Below are 25,521 nucleotides of genomic sequence, written 5' to 3'. Positions count from 1 at the left end.
CAGCTCAAAGGGCACAAGGTAGACAGGAACGCAAGACTGCAGGTGATGTAAGGTTTTTATACTCTATCAGCATAGTACTCATCAGGACAAAATTTCGTTCTTGTGGCCCAGTGGGTTTAGCCACTGCATCGGGGTGCCCTCTGGCAAGGAGCTCTTCATTTTGTGTGGAAAGCCGGGTACACCTGTATTTCCACTTGACAGGTAAGGACATTCAGGTTGAGCGGTTAAGAGCACAGCTCAGCAACTGTGGTTCTTAAAGCAAGCAATTTAATCTTTGTAAAGCTCGCTTTTCTAGAAGTAAAAAGGGGAAAGCAATATCCACCTTGTGGGGTTTTGAAAAGCAAGCACGCAAAGACACGATCATGTTTAGCTTGCTGCCAAGCCAGCATTACTAAGTGTGCAGAAGTTTATTTATCCTGTTTCACTCCTGTCTTCCCTCTAAGCCTCCTCACAGCTCCTGTCATTGGCTTCTCATCCTCTGGCCCTCAGCAAACCCTCCCAACAAGTTGGGGGCACCGTCTGCCCCAGCCAATTATTTTAGGCCTTGCTCCCGCTCTGATCCTTCTGACTGGCGGTCTCCCGTCTTAGTCTTTCCCTTTCCTTAGTTCTCATTTTCTGCCCAGCCTTTCCCTCGCTATTCTCCCCAGGCTCCTGGCTTGAGTCTGGAGGCTCAGATCTGCTAATAGTCATTGAGCTGCTGGGTCTCAGTTTTCGCATCTGAAATGGGAATATTATTATCTCCTGTACAGGATTTTGCGGAGTGGAGGCGATAAGAGGGCGCAGGCGCCGCGTAGATCATACATCGCCTCAGGAAAGTTCTCGGCAGGCGGCTCAGCTCCACTCCCTTTTATTCTCTCCCGCCCCTTCCAGTCCGGGACCATTGTGGAACTAAGAGATTTTTTCGAATTGAATGTTAGGGCATCGCCCCAATCGAGTGCAGAGCTGCTGGTTGTTCCCGCCTTCCACGACTAAACGAGCCAATCAGATCGCTGGGAGGTTGGCGAGGTACCGCCCCTTGGCGCCCACCTTTAATAGAACTTGCACTTTCGCCGCCCCTGCACCCGGCCTCGTCTTGCTCCGCATCCCAGCTTCAGGCCCCGGGAGGCCCCTTCCTTTTCCTCATCCCTGTTCCCCAAATCCTGGTATCAAACGGGTTGGACGGCGGCGACCGGAAGTGTGCACCAACGTGTCGGCTCCCCCTCGAAAAGACACCGGAAGTAATCGTTGCTAGAGAAGGATTCCTCCCGCCTCGTCATGGCGGCGATTCCCCCAGACTCCTGGCAGCCGCCCAACGTTTACTTGGAGACCAGGTGAGGGGCGGCTGGTCCCTGGGGCTGGGCTGGCGGAGGCGACACGGAGCGCGGGTCTCGCCGCGGGGCGCGCTGTTCCGAGAGGGCGGCCTCCACGTGGGGCGCGGCCGTGAGGGCCCCTGAGGGCTGCCCCGCCGCCCGCGTCCGAGCCCCGCGCCAGGCGCGGAGGTCTCACAGGCAGCTGCCCGATGTCCTACTCCCTCTACTCCATCCCTTGCTTCGTCCGTCCGTTCATTCATTCATTCATTCATTCAGCAGGCGTAGGCGCCCGCACGCCAGCCACGCCGGATCTGGAGTCTGGGGATACAGAGCTGGGTAACTCCAGCCCGCAGGCGCCGTCCCGTGTAATGGGGTTATTTCCTCTCCTCCCCTCCGATTTCGGCAGCCTCAGTGCCAGAACTGACGGGTTCCATGGCTTGAGCAGAGCCACGCAGCTGACGCCTGAGAGGGACCTTGTTTGGCGCCGTGGTCAGTCGGCCTCGCGGGCTCCGGTCTTCAGCCGCATGCATTCCCCTTGCCCCTTTGGGAAAAGCTCAGCGTGAGCTTTCCAAAGTGGAGCCCGGGATCCTGCTCGGAAACCTCCAGTCACTTACTGCTGCGCTAAGAGTGCGAAGTGAAAACCTAGCGCGGCCCGCAAGCGGCTTCCCGCGTGTTCCCTCCGTGCCTGCAGTTCCCGCAGCCGCCGCCAGGGGCCAGCCCAGGCCTCCCTGCCTGTCTCTCCGTCTTGGTCCCTGCCGCCTCGGGTCCCCGGTATTTGCTTCCTGGCCAGATTCTACCTCACGCCCTCATCTGTCGGCTGGGAACTCCCTTGTTAGTATTTTTTTTATTATTATTATTAAAAAATAAATTGAAATTTGCACCGAAGCTGTGGAAAAGTATGTAGAGGAAGAAGTGAAAGTTACCTCTCCTTGGACGCACTGTTTGAACAACAGTTTGTCAGATGCCTGTCTGGGTCTTTCTAGTTCGTATTTTGCTCATTTCCTCTTTCAAGGACATTTAAAATTGCATCTCCATTTTTTTGTGCTATGACAAGCACTAAAATGAACATCCTTGCATGTTGTATCCTTCTGCACTTTGCTACCTGTCCTTAGCGAATAGATACTTAGAGGTTGAAGTTGCTGAGATGTGCACATTTCAGAACAGTAGCAGAGCGTCCTGATTGTCATTCCCAAAGGTTATTTCCACTGTTTAAAAAAATAACTGCGCCAGGGCTGTGGGGTAGTAAGTTCAAGTCCCGGCTGCTCCACCTCAGATCCAGCTCCCTGCTAATGCACCTGGGAAAGCAGAAGATGGCCCAAGTGCTTCGGTCCCCGTACCCACATGGGAGGCTCAGAGGAGGCTCCTGGCTTGGGACAGGCCCAGCTCTGGCTGTTGCAACCATCTGAGGAGTGAACCAGAGCATCAAAGATCTCTGTTTCTCCTTCTCTCTCTGTAACTTTTTTTTTTTTTTATGCCTTTTTCATCTTTTTTATTTATTATTTTTTGGACAGGCAGAGTAGACAGATAGAGAGAGAGAAAGGTCTTCCTTTTCCGTTGGTTCAGCCTCCAATGGCCGTTGCAGCAGGCGCACTGTGCTGATCTGAAGCCAGGATGCCAGGTGCCTCTCTTGGTCTCCCATGCGGGTGCAGGGGCCAAGCACTTGGGCCATCCTCCACTGCACTCCCGGGCCACAGCAGAGAGCTGGCCTGGAAGAGGGGCAACCGGGACAGAATCTGGCGCCCTGACCAGCACTAGAACCTGGTGTGCCGGCGCCGCTAGGCGGAGGATTAGCCTATTGAGCTGCGGCGCCAGCCCATCTTTTTTATTTTTAAAAATTTATTTATTGACTTGAAAGGCAGAGTTACAGAGAGCGGTCCTCCATCTGCTTGTTTACTCCCCAGATAGCTGCAGTGGCTGGAGCTGTGCTGATCTGAAGCCAGGAGCCAGAGCTTTTTCTGGGTCTTCCACACAGGTGCAGGGGCCCAAGGACTTGGGCCATCTTCTACTGCTTTCCCAGGCCATAGCAGAGAGCTGGATCGGAAGTGGAGCAGCTGGGACTTGAACTGGCGCCCATATGGGATGCTGGCACTTGAGGTAGCAGCTTTACCTGCTAGCCCCATTTAAAAAGATTTATTTTTTTATTTGAAAGGCAAAGTTACAAAGAGAGGGGAAGACACAACAAGAGATGTTCCATCTACTGGTTCACTTTCCCAATGGCCACAGTAGCTAGGGCTAGGGTCAGGCCAAAGCCAGGAGCCTGGAACTCCATCCAGGTCTCCCACATGGGGAAGGGGGTGGTGGCAGCTGCTTTCCCAAGAGCATTCACGGGGAGATTGGCTGGATCAGAAGTGGAGCCTCCAGGACCAGAACTGGCACTCAGAAGGATGCTGATGTCTCAGGTTAGCCCACTGTGCTCCTAATTAAGAGTTTCTAATTACTGGTTTCAGATGATCAGTGATTTATATCTAAGATATTAGAATTTTGAGTTGTCCATGTATATGTTATTTTGCCTATAAGAAGTACCCAAAGCCCCTGCGTGTTTTACTCAGAGGCAGTAATTGGTGTTTATGTTACTTGCATCATGTTAGTTTGTTGTTGTTTGGTTTTTGGCTGAGCGTGTAGTCGGTGGTTAGGTTGAACATCAAGAGTCCTGGAGCACTCTCATCAATGTTCCTGTCTGCTGTGACCTTGACCTTGACCGGAGCTGTGCTCTCCTCTCCCTCTGCAGCATGGGCATCATTGTGCTGGAGCTGTACTGGAAGCATGCTCCAAAGACCTGCAAGAACTTTGCTGAGTTGGCTCGTCGAGGTTACTACAATGGCACCAAGTTCCACAGAATCATCAAGGACTTCATGATCCAGGGGGGCGACCCAACGGGCACAGGTAAGATAAGCTAACTGGCGTCTCACTCCATTATAACCGAGTGACAAGGCAGCGAGAGCGCTCTTTTCCACCTGTTGGGAACTGGGTTGGTTGATGCTGGTGACAATTCCTGCTTTCCCCAAACACAGTTATGAAATTGGCCTGAAACCAATTTTGACTCCTGGGCTTGATAGAACTTCTCCTAACTTCTGTGTATCGCTTACCAAGAGAATATAACATTTGTCTGAATTGTAGTGATGTATAGAGTAGTCTGATCACAAGCAGAAGTAAAGAGACATTCACAGTGTTTTTGAGAAAATTGAAATATTGGGTTCTTTCCCTGATTTTTTTCATTTAACAAGTTTTGAGCACCTGCTTTGTGTCAGATACTTTTCTAAGCTCTAAGGATATAGCTGAGAACAGGAGACAAAATTCTTTCTCTCAGTAAGCCAGGAACAGGGTGGGGGACACAGTTTCAGTAGCACAGTCAGGGAAGTCCTCTGGCAGATGTTGTTAGAGGAGAGATCTGAGTGGAGGAAGGGGGTGAGCCTTGTGACTGGGGGAGAGCGTTCTCCGTGGGAGAAGTGCAGACACGGGGCCCTGAGGCAGGAGCCTGGGAAAGAGATCATGTAGACCTTGGATGGCAAGCTCTGAGTAAGATGGAAGCCTTTGGAGAGTTAGGAGCTAAGGAGGAGCACGTGACTTACGCTCTAACATGATCACTGGCTGCTGTTTGGGCAACGGATCCAGGAGCAAGAATGGGAGCTGGCGACCTGCTAGATGTCTGCTGTCATCACCCAGCCCAGAAGTCCGGGGCTGGCTTAGGCTGGTAACAGACAGGGTGGTGAGCAGTGACTGATACTCAGGATCTGTTTTGTAGAGACAGAGCCATGGAATCTCTTGACCGCTGGGGTGGGCAGTGTGAGAGGAGGAGATGGTCAAAGATGACTTCAGAGTTTCTGATGTGAATATACGGACATGGGGAGGGCTGAGAGAGGAGCAGGTTTGGAGAGGAAAGATAGGAATTTTGTCTTGCGTGTGTTGTGTTCCAGTAGATAGGTTGAGAAAGTGCATAACTGGGTATGAATGTGGAATTCAAGGGGAGGTCTGGCATGGAGATATAAATTGGGGAGTTATTGGCAGTGAGGTGGGATTTGTTAGTGAAACTGGTAGAACACTTAGCCATTTCAGGGGCCCTTGCTTCTCTGTTCCTACCCCGGTCTAAACAAACTTGTTTTTTTTTTTCATGTCGGAGCTACTTTAAGTCTTATTCTTTTTTGTAGTCTCAGTCGTTTCATTACTTATTCTTTATGACCAAAACGTTCAGTTTCTTCAGTGTATAAAGACACATCTCAAAATACAGACTAGGCTGGCACTGTGGGTACAGTGGTTAACTGCTGCTTGCAACATCTGTATCCCACATCAGGGTGCTGGCTCAAGTCTCGGCTTCTCTGCTTCCAATCCAGCTCCCTGCTAATGCGCCTGGGAAGACTGAAGATGGCCCAAGTGTTAGGGGCTCTGCCATCCAAGTGGGAGACCCATATGGCTTCTGGCTTTAGACTGGAAGACCTGGCCATTGTGGCCATTTGGGGAGTGAACCAGCAGATGGAAGATCTCTCACTGTGTGTGTCTCTCCCTCCCACTCTGTCATGCTTTCAAATAAATAAATCTTTTTAAAAATGCTTTTTGGGTTGGCGTAATGGTGCAGCATCCTATATTGGAGTGTTGGTGTTCAAGATAGAGCTACTCGGGGCCAGCTCCATGGCGCAGTAGGTTAATCCTCCGCCTGTGGCACCGGCATCCCATATGGGCACCAGTTCTAGTCCCAGCTGCTCCTCTTCCAGTCCAGCTCTCTGCTATGGCCTGGGAAAGCAGTGGAAGATGGCCCAGGTCCTTGAGCCCCTGCACCCATGTGGGAGACCAAGAAGAAGCTCCTGGCTCCTGGCTTCCGATCAACACAGCTCCGGCTGTTGCAGCCATCTGGGGAGTGAACCAACAGAAGGAAGACCTTTCTCTATGTTTCTCCCTCTCACTGTCTGAACTCAACCCCTCAAAAAAATAAATAAAATCTTTAAAAAAAAAAAAAAAGATATGGCTATTCCACTTATGACTCAGCTTCCTGCTAATGTGCGTGGGAAGGCAGTGGATGATGGCCCAAATACTTGGGCCCTGCCACCCATGTGGGAGACCCAGATAGAGTTCCTGGCTTCTGCCTTGAGCCTGACCTAGACATTTGGGGAGTGAACCAGAGATGGAAGATATCGCTCTCTCTCTCTTTCTCTTCCCCCCACTCCCATCCCTCTATTCTTCCTTTCTCCATCATTCTGCCTTTCAAATAAATATTGTAAAAAATATAGCATATATAAGAAAGTAGAAAAAAGAGGGGAAATCATTCATGTGCACAGCTTCTAAAGATTTCTTACCACCATTAGCCAATCCCAGCATTCCACCTCTCAGAAGTGAGAGGTGTTAACTTTTGGTTACCATCTAGACATTTTTCTAGACATTTTTCTTTTCAGATATCAGTTAAGGATGGATGGGCGATTAACTAGCTAAATGGAAATACCTTGAAAAGAATAGGATATGCTATGCATGATATTGTTTTCAAAATAGAGTATTACAGTTACTTTTGTATATATTTAACAGAAAAAATGACTTCCTTCTATGAAAGAGAGGGTACAGTTGACACTCCCTATTCGTGGGTCCTGCTTTTGTGAGCTCAGTCACCCACAGATTGGGTCTGGTGTTGTGATACAGCATGTAAGCTGCCCCTCGGGATGCCCACATCCCATATCAGAGTGCCAGTTTAGTCCTAGATCCTCCACTTTTTAAGATTTATTTATTTATTTGAAAGGCACAGTTACAGAGAGGCAGAGGCAGAGAGAAAGAGGTCTTCCATCCGCTGGTTCGCTCCTCAGATGGCCACAACGGCTGGACCTGGACTGATCCAAAGCCAGGAGCAAGGAGCTTCTTCCAGGTCTCTCATGTGGGTGCAACGGTCCAACGACTTGGGCCATCTTCCACTGCTTTGCCAGGCAGAGAGCTGAATCGGAAGTGGAGCAGCTGGGACTTGAACTGTCGCCCATATGGGATGCCAGCACTGCAGGTGGTGGTTTTACCCACTACGCCACAACACCAGCACCTAGATCTTCCACTTCTAATCCAGCTTCCTGCTAATACACACCCTGGAGGCAGCAGATGATGGCTCAAATGGTTGAGCTCCTGCCACCCGCATGAGAGACCCAGATTGAATTTGGAGCTCCTGGCTTCATCCTGGCTTAGCCCTAGCTGTTGAGAGGTATTTGCAGGCCGGCGCCGTGGCTCAGCAGGCTAATCCTCCACCTTGTGGCACCGGCACACCGGGTTTTAGTCCCGGTTGGGGCGCCGGATTCTGACCCGGTTGCCCCTCTTCCAGGCCAGCTCTCTGCTATGGCCCAGGAGGGCAGTGGAGGATGGCCCAAGTGCTTGGGCCCTGCACCCGCATGGGAGACCAGGAGGAAGCACCTGGCTCCTGCCATTGGATCAGCGCGGTGCGCCAGCCACAGCGCGCTGGCTGCCATTGGAGGGTGAACTAATGGCAAAGGAAGACCTTATCTCTGTCTCTTCTCTCTCTCTCACTGTCCACTCTGCCTGTCAAAAAAAAAAAAAAAAGGTATTTGCGGAGTGAACCCATGAATGGAAGCTCTCAATCTCTCTCTATTGCTCTGCCTTTCAAGTAGATGAGAACTGATAAACTATGGATCAAAAATCCCCCCCCCCCAATTATGTCTATACCAAGAACATGTACAGGATTTTCCCTTGTCATTCCCTAAGTAATAAATGTAGCAACTACCTACGTAGCATTTACATCGCATTCTAAGTAGAGATCATATGAAGGACATGGGAGGATGTGTGTGGATTAAATGCAAACTATACCATTTTCTGTAGCATCTGTAGTGTGGGACAGGGTAGAGGGTGTCCTGGAACCAAACCCCACAGACTCCCAGGGACAGCTGTGCTGAGATTCTGCCCGTTCTTAGACTCCCTCCTCCCTAAATTGTGTTGGTAGTTCTATTTTTTCCTGTTTTATATTTATGATTCCTTCAGCTATGGTGTGGGTTCAGTATTTCACTGGCTTCAGTGCCCAGCCCTTGGCTTTTACTTTGTAAGTGCTAGAGGGCAGGATTGCTTGTCTTATTTATTTTTCACTTTATTTGAAAGGCAGAGAGATAATGAAATATCTCCTATCCACTGATTCACTCTGCCTGCAACAGCTAGGGCTGGGCCAGGCCAAAGCTGGGGGCTCAGTCCAGGTCTCCCACGTGCATGGCAGGGACTCACGTACTTGAGCTATCACCTGCTGCCTCCCAGGTAAGCATTAGCAGGAGGCTGGATTGGAAGTGCAGGAGCTGGGAATCAGAAACTGGCGCGCTTAATATAACGCGGGCATCCCAAATGGCGACTTAGCCACTGAGCCAAATGCCTGGCCCGTCTGGCAGTTTCACTGCAAGGTTTGGAGGGCGTTATATTTTCTAACCCGTTCTTGTTTGAGAATTTTTTTCTGTTGCCTTTATTCTTGGAAAGTACCATGACTAGGTATAATATTATTCCTGGGCCACATACATTTCCCTCAGATCTTTTTGAACAATTCTGATCCATCGCCTTCTGGTTTTGAAATTAATTTTGGAGAATACTGAGGCCAGATCTACTCCTTCTGTTCAGGGAATCTTTAAAAATTTCTGTCTCTGGATTTTTCTTTCTTTTTTTTTTTTGGTTATAGTTACGGGTTTTCCGTGTCAGGGGCTGTTCGCGGTTTCGTCGTGTGTGCCATCCATATTTATCACATTTCTTCTCGCCGTGTAAGGCGATTCCTTTCCTTTCGCCCTGCCTTCCATGAAGCAGTCTCAGACCTTCACTCTATGCCTTATTGAATTTTCAGTCATGTCTGCACTGACCTTTGCTTCTCTAATTTATTTATTAGCTCTTTATTGGTGTCACTTGGGTCTCAATTTGTTTCCTTAGCCCTGCAATCTTCTCACCTTCTTCTGTGATTTATTAGCTTGTCTTTGAGCTTTTGTCTTATTAGATTCTTACTCCCACTGAAATAACTTGAGACGGCCCCAGGGAAGCCACTCTGCGGGTCGGCTTTCTCCCAGACCAAGCTCCTGAGGTGTTTTTCCTTCCTGTCCTTCCATCTGTGTGGTGTGTTTGTGGAGGGTCGGAGCCATCGCTTTTCATCTTACCCATGCCTAGACGAAGAGTAAATGGATTCTCCTCCTCCCCCCCCCCCCCCCCCCCCCCCCCCCGCTTTGTGGGACCAGCTGTCCTCCCCACTCCAGGAGCTGGGTTCCTTCCCCTCTGTTTGTAGACTGAGAGGCATGGGAGAGAGCTCAGTCCTACTCCCTGTGGTCCTCCAAGGATGGCCCGGTGTCCTACAAGCAGCCAGCCCTGGCTCCTTGTCCTGCCGCTAAGCCCCTGTGCTGTGCACTGTCTTCTGCCCCACAGGGCCGGGCGGTAACTGTCGGGCAGCTGCTCGCCCTCCCTCTGTTGCCCTTTCAGAATGGGAGCGGAGCGGTGTGGTGTGTGGGGACCTGCCAGCGCCACTCGCTTCCTGCCTCCTGTCTTCCAGGAGTGCAGGTAGAAGAATCCTCTGTTTGTTCCCTTGGCTCTTTTCAGAAATTTTAAAATGTTTGTTTTCCTCTTCTCTCTTTTTTTTTTTTTTTGACAGAGTGGACAGTGAGAGAGAGAGACAGAGAGAAAGGTCTTCCTTTGCCATTAGTTCACCCTCCAATGGCCGCCGCGGCTGGCGCGCTGCAGCCGGTGCACCGTGCTGATCTGATGGCAGGAGCCAGGTGCTTATCCTGGTCTCCCATGGGGTGCAGGGCCCAAGCACTTGGGCCATCCTCCACTGCACTCCCGGGCCATAGCAGAGAGCTGGCCTGGAAGAGGGGCAACCGGGACAGAATCCGGCGCCCCGACCGGGACTAGAACTTGGTGTGCCGGCGCCGCTAGGCGGAGGATTAGCCTGTTGAGCCACGGCGCCGGCCTTGTTTTCCTCTTCTTACTTGGTTGATGCTGGTGATTTTCTGGCTTTTTAAGTGTTACTTATTTATTTATTTTAAAGGTAGAGAGTGGGCCGGCGCCGTGGCTTAACAGGCTAATCCTCCACCTGCGGCGCCGGCACACCGGGTTCTAGTCCCGGTCGGGGCACCGGATTCTGTCCCGGTTGCCCCTCTTCCAGGCCAGCTCTCTGCTATGGCCCGGGAAGGCAGTGGAGGATGGCCCAAGTGCTTGGGCCCTGCACCCGCATGGGAGACCAGGAGAAGCACCTGGCTCCTGGCTTTGTTTCGGCAAGATGCGCCGACCGCAGCGGCCATTGGAGGGTGAACCAACGGCAAAAAGGAAGACCTTTCTCTCTGTCTCTCTCTCTCACTATCCACTCTGCCTGTCAAAAAAAAAAAAAAAAAAAAGAAAAGAAAAGAAACTTAAAGGCAGAGAGCGAGCGAGACCTCCCATCCACTGGCTCACTTCCCAAAGCAACCTGAGCAGTGAAGACTTGGTCAGGCTGAAGCCAAGAGCCAGGAACTCCATCTGGGTCTCCCGCTTGGGCCACGACCCTGCCTCCCAGGGTGCACAGTAGCTGGGAGCTGGAGCAGAAGCCGAGTAGCCAGGATTTGAACTCAGGCACTCCAGAACGGGATGCAGGCATCCTAAATGGTGTCTGCACCAAGTACCTGCCCCTAGGTTTAGACTGTTTTGTGTTCGCTTCATTGAGTATTGGAGGGAGGCAGCATCTGATTCTGCTTCATTCAGCTTTATCTGGAAGTGTTTTTGCCAATACTTTGATGTACTTCTCTCCCATCCTCTTCTTTCCTCTCTCTTTCATTGCCATTATGAAATAAATATTACTTTGTAACACCAGTGAACTGAGAGTCCATGCTTAGTGTACAAGAATCGGAAGTGACTCAGCTGTGAGTCGCCCGTGCCATTAGCTTCCCTGTAGTTGTGTAGTTGGTTTGTGGTCCGTCTTAATGTCACATTTCCATGATCTTATTTTAATGAAATGGAATCACTCGGAAGGTTTCCAGACGACTGCATCTAGCTCAGATGAAGGAGCAGCCCGCTGCCGGTTCTGTGGTGAGAGAGGAACGGAGGTAGCCCCTGGAGTCACTGGTTCATGTCTGCCAGCTGAGTAGGTCACACGGCTTTTGCTAAGCATTTCAAGGGGGCAGCAAGTGGCATCCTGGGCTCTACAGCAAGTTGATGTGCCATTTTCCTTCCCGACTGTTCTTTGGCTACCCTGAACCATTTTTCCAGTCTTTCTCTAATACATCTTTGCCTGGTGCTTTCTTAGCTTAAATACTTTTTTTTTTGAGATTTTATTTGAGAAGTAGAGTAACAGACAGTGAGAGGGAGAGATAGAGAGAAAGGTCTTCCCTCTGTTGGTTCACTCCCCAAATGGCTACAACGGCTGGAGCTGTGCTGATCTGAAGCCAGGAGCCAGGTGCCTCTTCCTGGTCTCCCATGCGGGTGCAGGGGCTCAGGACTTGGGCCATCTTCTGCTGCTTTTCCAGGCCATAGCAGAGAGCTGGATGAGAAGTGGAGCAGCTGGGACTAGAACCAGCACCCACATGGGATGCCGGTGCCGCGGGCAGAGGATTAACCTACTGCGCCACGGCGCCGGCCCCCAGCTTAAATACTTTTGACTTCCTGCTCTCTCTCATTTCAAACCATTACCTTTCAGTTTCCCACTTTAAAGTAACTCAGTGTTGGCCCTTTCCTTTGCCCTCTGAATGTTTTTCATCTGTTTCTACTGACCTCTTCCTCTCCTACCCATAAGACTTGACCTCCTGTCAAATTCTTCCTGCTCTGCACTTGGCCTTGCAGTGCTCACAGACGGCCATGGTTTCCGTGATTAATTATACACTGATTATCCTGTGCGTCACCCTCACTCTGATTTCATCTCTCTCCTTGGTAGCCCCAGGAACACCTGAAACTTATCATGTTGAACACAAGCTCATTGTTATTTTTATTCATTTGGTGAATATTTGTTGAGCCTTTGGTGTGTCGTGTGCTGTTCCAGGGCCTGGGAGAAGAGCTTAAGCATTGGAAGCCTAGGCTTTTTTTTCCCCCTTGTGAAGCTCCCAGCCCTGCCAGGAAACAAAAGTTACTCATTATAAGAAACCACTAGAAAGTAGTAGTATAAGCCATGTCATCAATATGGAAATGTGTGATGGCTCGGTATAGATTACGTGCATTGCATAGTTGGAATGATTCACAATGAGAAAGCAAGTGTATGGCGTGGCATGGGCGTGGCAGGATGCGTGTTGTGAGGCCGGCCTTGAAGGACAGGAATTTCAGCTCTGGGGAGCTCCGGAGAGGGAGGGGATTTCGGATTTTGGAAGAAGAGTACAGAGGCAGGAGTGACAAAGGCATGGGGAAGTATGGGGAGCCCCCCGGCCCAAGGGTCACGTCGTGCTCACTGACTGGCTCTGTGACACAACACAGCCCCTTGGCGTGTCCAGGATGGAAACGTGGAGTGAGCGGAAGGTCTGCGTAAAACTCATGCGTCCTGGAGCCGTGTGGGTTGAGGTCAGTAGGAGCAGTTTGGAACAGAGTGTAGTAGAAAGAGACAGAGTTCAGATTTTTTTTTTTTTTTTTTAAGATTTATTTGAAAGGCAGAGTTAAAAAAGAAAGAGGGAGAAACAGGGAGAGAGATCTTCCATCTGCCAGTTCATTGCTCAGATGGCCACAACGGCCAAAGCTGAGCCAGGCTTAAGCTGGGAATCAAGAGCTTCTTCCAGGTCTCCCACGTGAGTGCAGGGGCCTAAGCACTTGGACCATCTTCCCACTGCTTTCCCAGGTGCATTACCTGGGAGCTGGATTAGATTGGAAATGGAACAGCCAGGACTCACACCGGCACCCATATGTGGGTAGCGGCTTAACACAACACCACAACGCTGGCCCGGAGTTCAGATCTTACCAAGTGTGATTCGAAGGCTATTTGGGACTTTTGAGTCTGGGATAAGAAAAATCTGTGAGGTAACAGAATCTGCCTGAGGACTGTTGTGTGGGGGTGAAGCGTAGGGATGCGGAGCACAGCAGGCTTGGGCGTGAACCCTGGGCTCACATGAGTACCGAGGGAACGGAGACAGCTGTGACGCTGCAGAGCCTTCTGCCCGGTATGCGGGGAGGATGCTTGTGTGCACCTGGGCTTGTTATGCGTGGTGAACGAGTGCATCTTTGTGAAATGCTTTGCAGCTGGACACAAATGGGAGTTCAAAAAGGTGTGGTTATTTATTTTGTATTTTGGTTGTGAATTCTGGGCTTTGGACTCCTTCTGTGGGGAAGGCGTTGTTCTGAGAGCTGAACGCAGAAGTGAGTAAACAAGCCCTGTTGGAGCCCGCAGTCCAGTGGCAGAGACAGAAAATGAACCGGCAAGTACCCGATAGACTGTTGGGTCGTGACATGCCCTCTGGGAAAAGTGTCCTGTGAGGGGTGGAGCAGAGTTCTGACCCTGGCCCCGGAGACATCTGTCCTGTGCACGGTGCTTAGGCGCATGCTTGGCCTCTGCCCACCAGATGGCCCTCAGCTGTGACAACCAAATATGGCTCCAGATACTCCCCAGGGGCCCCAGGGCTCACAGTCACCCCTGGGCCCGAGGGCGAGGGAGGTGCTATTTTGCAGTGTGATTAGGAAAGGCCTCTGATAAGCAGAGCTTACAGTAAACTGGAGTAGTGAGCTGTGACTCTTGGAAGCAAGGATATTCCTAACGCAACAGTAGTCAGAAGCCTTAAACCAGAGTTTGCCTAACGAGAAACACGGGGCCCAGTGTGGCTGGAGAGACTTGGAGAGGAGCAGAGAGCTGACCACTGAGTCACGTAAGCCAGGCGGGGCCTGGGATCTGGTTCTCCGTGCTAGATGTCCATGGGACGTTGCAACAGTGAGTGCGTGATCAGACTTGGTTTAAAAGGATCCCCCTCCTGGCTGCCCTGTGAGGAACCCACTGGGGAAAGGGGGAGATGAGGCTAAAAGCAGGGAGACCAGTGGGAAGCTACTGTGTGGTTGAAGCTGAAGACTGGGACTTGTGGTTGGATGGGATTGAGGTGATAGAGGCCATTTAGTTCTGGTCCTGTGGAAGTAGACTTTTTTTTTTTTTGACAGGCAGAGTTAGTGAGAGAGAGAGACAGAGAGAAAGGTCTTCCTTTTTCCGTTGGTTCACCCCCCCAAGTGGCCGCTGCGGTCGGCGCGTTGAGGCCAGCGCACTGTGCTGATCCAAAGCCAGGAGCCAGGTGCCTCCTCCTGGCCTCCCATGCGGGTGCAGGGGCCCAAGGACTTGGGCCATCCTCCACTGCCTTCCCGGGCCATAGCAGAGAGCTGGACTGGAAGAGGAGCAACCAGGCCAGAATCCGGTGCCCCGACCGGGACTAGAACCCGGTGTGCTGGCACCACAGGTGGAGGATTAGCCTATTGAGCTGCAGCGCCGGCTGAGAGGTAGCTTTTGAGAGATTTTCTTGGACTCAATTCGTTGGGTACAAGGGACACCAGGAGACTTGGAGTCCTGGAAACCCACTTCGAGAGAGGGTGACAGCAGCTGTCGATGCTGCTTGTGGGTCTAGTAAAGGAGGCTGGCAGATGGAGCATTGGCCTTTGGGAGTCACTGGAGATCCTGATGAGCAGTTTCAGTGGACAGTGTCCAAGAGAAAAAGTGGAGGGCAGGCATTTGACGGAGCAGTTAAAATGCAGCTCGGGACACCCACTTCCCTTATCAGTGTCTAGATTTGAGTCCCTGCTCTACTTCTGATTTCAGCTGCCTCCTGATATGTACCCTGTGAGGTGGCAGGTGATGGCTTGTGTATTTGGGTCCCTGCCACTCAGATGGGAGACCTGGATTGAGTTCTCATCTCCTAGCTTTGGCATGGCCCAGCCCAGCTATCCTGGGCATTTGGGGAGTGAACCAGTAGCTGGAAGGTCTCTATCTCTGTCTCTCCCTTTCAAATAAGTGAAATAAACAAATTAGTTAAAATTACTGTTTAAAAAAATTTTTTAAATAGAAAAATAATTGTAAGGAGTACAGGTGATTTTGGCCTAGCAGATAAGCTGCCAGCTGGGACACCTACATCCTGGGTTTTTTTGTGTTTTTTTGACAGGCAGAGTGGACAGTGAGAGAGAGAGAGAGAAAGGTCTTCCTTTTCCGTTGGTTCACCTCGCAATGGCTGCTGCAGCCAGCACGCTGCGGCCGGAGCACTGCGCCAATCCGAAGCCAGGAGCCAGGTGCTTCTCCTGGTCTCCCATGCAGGTGCAGGGCCCAAGGACTTGGGCCATCCTCCACTGCCTTCCCGGGCCACAGCAGAGAGTTCATCCTGGGTTTGAATCCCAGCTCCTCTCTCAACTCCAGCATCTTGCTGGTGTGCACCCTGGGAGGCCACAGTCGTGGCTCAAGTCGCTGGATCCCTACCACTCATGCAGGAGACCTGGAATGAGTTCCTAGGACCCTGCTTCAGCTTGGTCCAACTCTGGACACTTTGGGCCTCTGGGTAATAAATAGCAGATGGAGGTGTATTCTCTTTGCCTCTCAAATAGAAAGAGAGAATAGGAGTAGAGGTATAAACACCAGTTATCAATTTTTTTTTTTAAGTTTTCTGTGAAGGGATACAGAGAAGTAGGGAAACAGTTGAAGATGGGGTTTCTGTTCATTTGCTTTTTAAGATAGGAAATACTAATTGACAGGCAGAGTGGATAGAGAGAGAGACAGAGAGAAAGGTCTTCCTTTTGCCATTGGTTCACCCTCTAATGGCCGCCGCGGTAGCGTGCTGCGGCCGGCGCACCGCGCTGTTCCGATGGCAGGAGCCAGGTGCTTCTCCTGGTCTCCCATGGGGTGCAGGGCCCAAGCACTTGGGCCATCCTCCACTGCACTCCCTGGCCACAGCAGAGAGCTGGCCTGGAAGAGGGGCAACCGGGACAGGATCGGTGCCCCGACCGGGACTAGAACCCGGTGTGCCGGCGCCGCAAGGCGGAGGATTAGCCTAGTGAGCCGCGGCGCCGGCTCATTTGCTTTTTAAGATAGGAAATACTAATATCATGTTCACCTGCTGATAGGACCGATCTACTAGGAAGCAAACTTGATACAGAAGGGAAAATTGTAGTTGCAGAGTTCTCTAAGGTGACAGGATGAGGTCGTGTCAGTGGCGCGGTCCCACGAACAGCATATTTACCACATGCAGGAGGGAGGGAAGTGGATTTGGTGGTGAGCACGTACGTGAAAGTTGCTTTTTGAATACTTTCTTTTTTCCGGCAAAATAAGAAGCAAGGTTACACTCAAGGAGCAGAGAACAGGGAGGGAGTGGTGGAGGTTTGGGGACAGCAGAGCTGGGCTGTGCCCAGACTCAGTGCCTCCCAGGTGGCACCGTATTGGGGGCCTAAGCTGTCTGTCTTGGCAAATGGCCAGGTCCCCTCCTCACTGATACTGCTGTGTGTTTGCTCTCTGACTTGTGACCTTTAATTCTCGCTAACAAGCCTCAACTGAGGTACTAGAGGTAGGCATCCTTAACCTGACCCCAAATCCGAAGTTTAATTTCAGATTTCAGAGCATTGTGGGTTTCTAGATTAACTGTGCTCAAATAGTAAGGTCTATGCCGATAGTCCCAAGTCTGAAACTCCTCTGGTCCCAAACATTTCACAAAAGGGATATTCAACCTGTTGTACTATTCCATTTTGCAGACAACAAAACTGAAACTGAGGCTCAGAGAGATTAAGGATCCTGCTTAAGGCTAAACAGCTGGTGGGGTCAGAACTAGAATCCAGATCTCTTTGACCCCAAAGGCAAGCAAAAAGGCTCCATCCTGAGAACTGCAGAGCCCCTTAGAAAGCAGTGGTGGTGCCTCTGAGGGTGGATCTGGAATCTGACATTTGCCTGGGTGAGCCTGCAGCTACTCCGGTAGTCAGGTCCCTCTTCCTATCAGTTAGCAGTGCCGTGGGCTCCAAGTCAGAAAACTCAACCACAATGGCTGTTTCGTTCTCTCACATGACAAGAAGTGTGGAGGTTAGGAGTTGTCAGGCCCCGGGCTTGCTGTGTCTGTCCACGTCACCAGTCGTAGCACGTTGGCCTTTGGTCGCAAATTCATCCTACAGTTGCACAGAGGCTGCTGCTGCTCTGGACATCACCTTGCTTTCAAAGCAGCAGATGGGGAGAGAGCTATCATGAAAGACAAAGGAGTGCTGCTGTAGCTTTCTCAGCAGACTGCTGTTCGTATCTGTAAGTCAGAACTGGCCGTCTGGCTGCAAGAGGTGGTCGGGACCTGCCCTCCTAGTCTCAGGTGGAGGCAGGCCATGGAGAAGGAGGTGGGGAGTTCAGGGGACGCTTGACCGACAGTGTCTGTTAGATTCTGTCCTGCCAGCAGAGAGGCTTGACTGGTCATTGCCCTCTGGTGTCCAGTGCCCTGCCTGTGGCTGTCAGGTGTGGCCTCTTAGGCAGGGGGACAGATGGCACGAAGTATGGTGATTTTGCTGTCTGAGACCAACTGTGTACCTCTCGTGTTTGACACAGTCTCCCATTCACACTGGGAGGTTCCCCTGTCGGTGAGCAAGAGTTGTCTTGGGGATAAGAAAAGGAGTTTTGTGTTTTTGTTTTTAAGAAACAGCACAAATCTGAAAGAAACAGGTGAAGGAATTTCAACCAGAAAACTTCTCTGTGTTAGAAGATGCCATAAAGAGTGAAAAAGGGGGCCAGCATTGTGACACAGCAGGTTAAGCTGCTGCTTGTGATACTGGCATCCCATATGAGTGCTGGCTCAAGTCCTGGCTGCTCTACTTAAACCAGTTCCCGGCTAGTGACCTGGGAAGGCAATGGAAGATGGCCCAAGTTCTTAGGCCCATGCCACCCATGTGGGAGACACAGAGGAGTTCCTAGTTCTTCGTTTTGGCCTAGCCCAGCCCTGGCTGCTGGGGCCATTTGGGGAGTGAACCACCAGATGGAATATATCACTCTCTATCTCTCCCTTCCTCTCTCTCTGTGCTTTCTCTCCCTCCTCTCCCCACCCCCTGCCCATTGCTCTGCCTTCCAGATAAATAAATCTTAAAAAAATATATATTGAAAAAAGTGAACTGGGAGAAGATATTTGCAAAACGCTGACACAGGATTAGTGTCCACTGTATAAATGTGAATTTTAAAATGTCAAACCACTCTGTAGAAGAGTAGCCCTTCACCGGGCCAGTGCTGTGGTGCAGCGGGTTAAAGCCCTGGCCTGAAGTGCCAGCATCACATGTGGGTACAGGTTCTAGTCCCGGCTGCTCCTCTTCCAATCCAGCTCCCTGCTATGGCCTGGGATAGCAGTAGAAGATGACCCAAGTCCTTGGGTCCCTGCACCCGTGTGGGACACCTGGAAGAAGTTCCTGGCTCCTGGCTTCGGATCAGCACAGCTTCGGCCATTGTGGCCATCTGGCGAGTGAACCAGCGGATGGAAGACCTCTCTGTCTCTACTTCTCTGTAACTCTGTCTTTCAAATAAATATCTTTAAAAAAGAAAAAAAGTAGCCATTCACAGAGGAGAAAAGCTAAACAACATGTAAACATGACATGATAAACACAGATTAGAAAAGCACCCGAGGCTCACAGCTTGCAGACTGGCAATGGTGGGAAGTCTGACCACAGGACCGAGAGCAGTGAGGTGAGCAGAGATCTTGGGGAGCTGCTGTCCTGCCGTCCCCCAGGAGGTGTGATTCGCGGCAGCTCTTGTCCTCGTGTCTGGGAGGCAGTGGGAGAATGGCTGTGACAGCAGAGCCGGTCCTAGGGCGAACACCTGGAAGATCCTTAGTATCCAGCAGCGCTGAGCCCGTGCAGTGGGGTGGGTGCCCCTGAGACTGTGCAGAGGGCAGGGGCAGATGTAGCCTGTGGTCACGCAGTGGGATAGCTGCCATAGAGACGCACAGGGCAGTGGGGACGTGTCTCCAGAGTAAGACACAAAGCATGACACGTAAAGTTAGAAGCATTCAAAAGACTCATACTTTTTTAGGGGTACATGTGTATGTAGCAAAAAAGAAAATGCATGGAAGTGTCGAAGGCTTGGTTATGATAATGGTTCCTAAAGGGAAGCTATGATTTTTTTTTTTTTTCAAGATTTTTTTATTTGAAAGGCAGAGTTTACAGAAAGGGAGAGACACAGAGAGATCTTCCATCTGCTGGTTCACTCCCTAGATGGCAGCAACCGATCTGAAGCCAGGAGCTTCTTCCAGGTCTCCCATGTAGGCAGCAGGCACCCAAGCACTTGGGCCCTCTTCTGCTGCTTTCCCAGGCCATGAGCAGCTAGGACTCAAACTGACGCCCATATAGGATACTGGTGTCACAGGCGGTGGCTTTACCTGTTACGCCACAGTGCCAACCCCCCAGGAAGCTGTGATTCTTTGAGGCAGTTGATAACTTTTGAGAGGGTAAGGGTGGGGAGGGATGCATCAGGGGTGTGCCTGGGGTCTTCACTTGATTTGCTCTTCTGTATTTCTTGGGGCTTCCTAGTTATTTGTCATATCATTCTTGGTATCTTGTATATGTCTGAAATGTGTACATAGACTAAATGCTTAAGGGGCTGGCATTGTGGTGTTAAGCCACCACCTTGACGCTGGCATCCCATATGGGCACAGGTTCAAGTCCCAGCTGCTGCACTTCCAACCCAGCTCCTTAATGTGTTAAGGGAAGTAATAGAAGATGATCCAAGTGCTTAGTCCCCTGCACGCATGTGGGAAACCCGGAAGCTCTTGGCTCCTGGCTTACGTCTGGCCCAACCCTGGTGGTTGTGGACATTTGAAGAGCGAACCAGCATTTGAGTCATTTGAGTCAAAGCCATCCAGCTTCAGGAGAAACAGGAACCGTGTGAGTGGCAACGTGGCGGAAAGAACAGTAGCACAAAGACAGAGCACGGACAGGAGAGGTCATAGATCAGAAAGGGGAAATGAAGAAACCTGGAGCCGGGAACGATCTGCTACCATTTGCTAGATGGAAGATATCTCCCCCCACCTCTGTAACTCTGCCTTTCATATAAATAACATCTCTCTCTCTCTCTCTCTCTCTCTCTCTCTCTCTCTCTCTCTCTCTCTCTTAAATAAAAAACAAGCATGATTAAAAGGATGGAGAGGAAGAGAATCTCAAAGTATGAAGCTTAGAAAACAGGTCTGTGCCTGTCTCCACTGTATGAGTTCCAGACCAGGCCTGCGGCCCGCAGAGCCCCCAAGTGGTTGTCTTTCTCGGCTGTGCTGACAACGTGTGCAGCGTGCTGTGTGCCAGAGAACTTTCTCATCCCTCCCTGCCCTGCCACCTCTCCCCCGTTCCACATGCCTAGAGGAGTGCTTTGCTTGAGAACTGTTTGTCCTGGCATTTTGGTGCAAACCCTACTGAGCTGAGTGGGGTTACAGAAACATTACATTTGAGTGAACGATGCTGTAGAGGCCCCGACCAGCTGCATTTGGGCACACTGTGCCCAATGAGTACTGAGCCCCCTCCCTGCTCTTTCCTCTGGTCTCTGATCACTTAAAATCCAAAGCTTCATTTGTGGCTCTTGACTGGCCTGCCTCTTGCTCCTCTCCTTGTTTGTGGCTGTGTGTATGAGATGGTTTCTGGTTCTTCAAGGCTCACCTGGAAGACTCAGCCTGGGGACCAGCAGGGAATTCCTGAACAGATCCACGGCTTGGCCTCTCTGTGGTCCCCCAGCCCTCTCCCTCGTCTCTCACCTTCAGCCCCAGCACTACCAGTAGCACCAGGCGGGAGCATTCACTCCAGTGACTGCCGAAGGGCAGAGCGAAGGAAGGGGCACGGCCGAGGGAGCATGCAGGTTATGAATCCCCGTGGAAGTGTAGCAGCCTGCCATTAGGGGAGTGGATTTTACATAGTTTGTACAGGGCAGGAATTTTCCAGAAGCGGAGGTAGCCTGGGCCAGGTGGGAGGCTTTCCCAGCACGTTAGGATTCACCCCCATTCCTGCTGGCACGAAAACAGTGTTTCTTCTGGAGTCAGAACCGGGGGCTTTGACAAGCACTCTGTGGTGGAGCAGCCTAAAAGGTAAAGCAGAAGATGTTTGCCATGGAAACACCTTAGCCACGCCCAGGGGCTGGGGCGGTGGGTGGACGTGGCTTTGAGATGCGATTTTGGTGGCAGCTCTACAAGGAGGGGCCCCCTGCTCAAGGCTGTTTCATGGGTGCCAAGCAAGCAGAGTAAGCTGAGTCCAGCCTTCACTTTGTTCCATGCTGTTTTGTCTTGGCTGGGAGTCAAGTGCAGCTCAACAAGGCACATGATTGACTAAGCACTGGTTGATAAGGGCAGTGTTGCAGTGCAGCAGGTTAAGCTGCCACCACTTGCAATGCTCACATCTTGGAGTGCTGGTTCGAGTCCCAGCTGCTCTGCTTCTGATCCAGCGCCTTCCTAGTGCACCTGGGAAGGCAGTGGATGACGCTTCAAGTGCTTGGGTGCCTGCCAGCCCTGTGGGAGACCAGGATGGAGTTCCTGGCTCCTGGCTTCAGCCTGGCCCAGTTCCAGCTGTTGCGGCCATTAGGGAGTTAACAAGCAGATGGAAGATCTCTGTCTTTCCCTGTCTCTCAGTCACTATGCCTTTCAAGTAAATAAATAAATATTTAAAATAGAATTAGTTGGTAAAGTTGTGGCATTACCAGTGTGACATGTTTTCCTATGGGAAAACTATATTGAACATAGAACTTGTGCTCTAAGAACAAATCCTACTCCAACTTAGGGTGTCCAGCACAGCACCCTGCTCTTGTAGATGCCAGTAAGTAACACTTGCTGGTGGCGCGGTAGCAGATCGTTCCCGGCTCCAGGTTTCTTCATTTCCCCTTTCTGATCTACAACCTCTCTGTCCGTGCTCTGTCTTTGTGCTACTGTTCCTTTCTGCCACGTTGCCACTCACACGGCCCCTGTTCCTCCTGAAGCTGGATGGCTTTGACTCAGTGACTCTTTTTCTGTCGTCTAGGCTAAAGGTGACAGGTAGGCCTTAACTGCGCGCCCTCCGTTAGTGCTGGCTGCCTGGAGGTTTTGGGTTGGTAAGAATTGGGAGACAAGTCGAAACTCAGGGCTGGGCATTCAGCCTGGTGGTTGAGGCATCTGCATCCCAGATTGAGTAGCTTGGTCCGTTAACCCCTCTGCCTCCTGGACTCCAGCCTCCTGCTAATGCAGCCTCTGGGAAGCAGTGGTGATGGCGCCCAGCGCTGGCCCAGACTTGGCCAGCAAGGACATTCGGGAAGTCAGCCAGTGGACAGGAGTGTTCTCTGTGTCTGTCTCAGTCTCTCTTTCTATCAAATAAACAAATAAACTTTTTAAAGATTTTATTTATTTATTTGAGAGATAGAGTTACAGACAGTGAGAGGGAGAAACAGAGAGAAAGGTCTTCCATCTGTTGGGTCACTCCCCAAATGCCCACAGTAGCCAGGACTGGGCCAGGCTGAAGCCAGGAGCCTAGAATTTCATTCAGGTCTTCCGTGTGGGTGGCAGGGGCCGAGCACTTGGACCGTCATCTGCTGCTTCCTGGGATGCATTAGCAGGGAGCTGAGTCAGGAGCCAAGCAGCCAGGACTTAAACAATGCTCCCATACGGGCTGTGGGCATCCCATGACATCTTAACCCGCTGCGTCACAGTGCCCGCCCCTTTAATGTTCTTCTGGTAACTGGTGTTTTCTACATTTTGACAATGAACATACATTAGTTTAAATAAGCAGGGGAAAACACTCAATGTTATTTTGAAAGGAAACGTCTTACCTGAATGAAACCAGTGATTTGAATGTACTGTGTTAGTGCTTGATTTTGTATTGCAGTAGACCTAGCGGGGGCTAGGCGGGCTCACTGCCTTTTCCTTTCCTATGCTGTGTAAAGTTCTTTGTCCCTGGGCCATCGTCCTTGCAGTGAGGTAGGATGTGGGCCTGGCCGGTTCATCTCTCGTCTTCTAACCGGGCAGGTCGAGGTGGTGCATCCATCTATGGCAAACAGTTTGAAGACGAACTTCATCCAGACTTGAAATTCACTGGTAAGTGTATAATCTGGCTGCGCTGGGTAGGAAGGGGGCCGGATCTTAAAAGCTTGCTCTCTTGGCTGTGAGTCAGGGTGATTGCCTGACGCCATGGAATGGTGCCAGGTAGCTGCCCAGCCGTGGCGCCAGAAAGAGCCCTGGCAGAGGAGAGAAAATAGTGCCTCTCACCGAGTCCTGAGCAGTTCAAGTGCCGGGCTGAGTGTCCTGGATGCTGAACTGCATGCTGAATGTCACAGACTGTGGGGTAGCAGAGGCTTCTTCAAACAGCAGACTTTGCTGGGCTTCTGAGAGGCACCGGGAACATGGGGTAGCAGTTAGGAGGGATCCTGAGGGGCTGAGCCTGGGCGAGGATGGGGAGTTGAGGTCATCAGGGCAGTGCGGCAGTGTCCTTTGTGCTGGGCAGAGAGGCTGCCCTGAGGGGAGGCCGTCCAGGTCTGGGCAAGGATGGTGTGGCAGCTCTGCACTGGGGCTGTGGGAGTCATTCCTCTCTTCCTGTTTCCCACCAGGGGCTGGAATTCTCGCAATGGCCAACGCAGGGCCGGACACCAACGGCAGCCAGTTCTTTGTGACCCTCGCACCAACCCAGTGGCTTGATGGCAAGCACACCATTTTTGGCCGAGTGTGCCAGGGTATAGGAATGGTGAATCGAGTGGGAATGGTGGAAACCAACTCCCAAGACCGCCCGGTGGACGATGTGAAGATCATTAAGGCATACCCTTCTGGGTAGACCCCTGCCCTAGTGGGCACACCCAGGTCTTCGGAGAGGGCCCCAGCCAACCAGCTTCCGCGTGACCTAGAATGACATGTAACTCTACACCTTGTTCTGGCCTGGTGTATCATGGAGTCAGGGAAGCCTGGGCACAAGTGCACCCTGACAGGATGTGCTCCCTGGGCGTGACCCTCCTCCTCGTGTGTGTCTGCTCCAGCCCACTTGGGACAGAATGAAGCAGCCCCACTTCTGAGTGCCGGACCAGACTTCTTCCTGCGAGATTCATATTCTGGCCCACACTGCAGTCGTTTGTGGCCGACAGCCACAGAATTCAAAACCAAGTCGTGTGTCTGTGCACGCCCCCTTTCAGTCCCCTGCATTTGTAGGGAATGTATGTATCTCTCTCTCTGTTTTCCCTCTCAAAACCAGAAATCAGCACTGCTGTTCCTGACACTTAGACATCCCACGCAAAGCCACGTTGAATTTTTGCCAAGTGCAAAATGCATCCAACAATCAAGTTTTTAAGGAGGTGTCAAGTGAGGAATGATAATGTGTAATCAAGAAGTGAACTTATTTAAAGGAAACAGAAGCATTGACCATTTTTTCCCCAGGAAGGAGTAGAAATCTGTAGTGAACACAAGGATAGATTGGAAAAAAAAAAAAGCAGTTCTGTGGTAAAGAAGCTTCCATTAAGTTTTTTTTTTTTTTTTAACCTAAGACTTTAAAGAAATCAGATGAGATTTTTATACATGAAGTTTTGTTAACTTCAGAGTCTGTTTTGGGGCTGGCATTGTTGTGAAAGCAGGTAAAGCCATTGCCTGTGACACCGGCATCCTATATGGGGTCCTGTTCAAGTCCCAGCTGCTCTACTTCCGATCCAGCTCCCTGCTAGTGTGCCTGGGAAGGCCAGCAGAAGATGGCCCAGCCCCAGCCGTTGTAGCCATTTGGGGAGCGAACCAGCAGATGGAAGATCTCTCCACCTCGCCCTTTGTCTCTCTGTAACTCTGCCTTTCAAATAAATAAAAATAAATCTTACAAAAAAAATCTTTTTGGATTTTGAGGGGAGAAATAGGGAGGGACAAGGAATATGTACCTTGTAGTACATAGAAACTTCCAAAATAAGTGCCACTGATGGTTGAAATCATTACTGTGGGCTGATTTTAAATGTGTGAAGGACCAGCCTTGTGGCCCAGTGGGCTGGGCCACTGCCTGCGACATGGGCATCCTGCGTCAGAGCACCAGTGCAGGCCAGCTGCTCTGCTCCCCGTCCAGCTTCCTGCTAACGCACCTGGGAAGGCAGCAAAAGGTGCCTCAGTGCTTGGGCCCTGACACCCATGGGAGACTTACATGGAGTTTCTGACTCTTGGTTTCAGCCTGGCCCAACCGATTGCTGTGGCCATTTAAGGGAGTAAACCAATGGATGGAAGAGCTCTCTCATGTTCATTTGTTTTCTCTCTTTCTCTCCCTTTCACATAAAATCAAGCTTTAAGAAAATGCAGGTTCTAACAGCCATTTTATTCCCTACCATCCCAGGTAGTATTACAGAGCTCCTGTTTTCAAGATCTCACATCGTTGTAAGTTTGTGGCTCTCCACTGGGCCTCTTCCATTCAAGGAGCAGCTGGGACTTTACAAAGCAGAACCCAAGGCCAGCGCCGCGTCTCAATAGGC

At 51.0% G+C, this 25,521-nt stretch overlaps 1 protein-coding gene across 1 annotated transcript; it reads left to right on the top strand.

Annotated features, from left to right (window-relative positions):
• The first annotated feature begins 1,025 nt into the window (after positions 1 to 1,025).
• On the top strand, positions 1,026 to 24,902 carry PPIL1 (peptidylprolyl isomerase like 1). Its single transcript, XM_062186029.1, has 4 exons — positions 1,026 to 1,310; positions 4,018 to 4,172; positions 23,072 to 23,140; positions 23,650 to 24,902. The coding sequence occupies exons 1-4, from the start codon at positions 1,255 to 1,257 to the stop codon at positions 23,868 to 23,870; spliced, it is 501 nt and encodes a 166-aa protein (XP_062042013.1). The 5' UTR covers positions 1,026 to 1,254; the 3' UTR covers positions 23,871 to 24,902.
• The last annotated feature ends 619 nt before the right edge of the window (positions 24,903 to 25,521 follow it).

Source organism: Lepus europaeus, chromosome 3, assembly GCF_033115175.1.
Source record: "Lepus europaeus isolate LE1 chromosome 3, mLepTim1.pri, whole genome shotgun sequence".
Lineage (NCBI taxonomy): Eukaryota > Metazoa > Chordata > Mammalia > Lagomorpha > Leporidae > Lepus > Lepus europaeus.
This window is presented reverse-complemented; position numbering and strand designations above follow the sequence as displayed.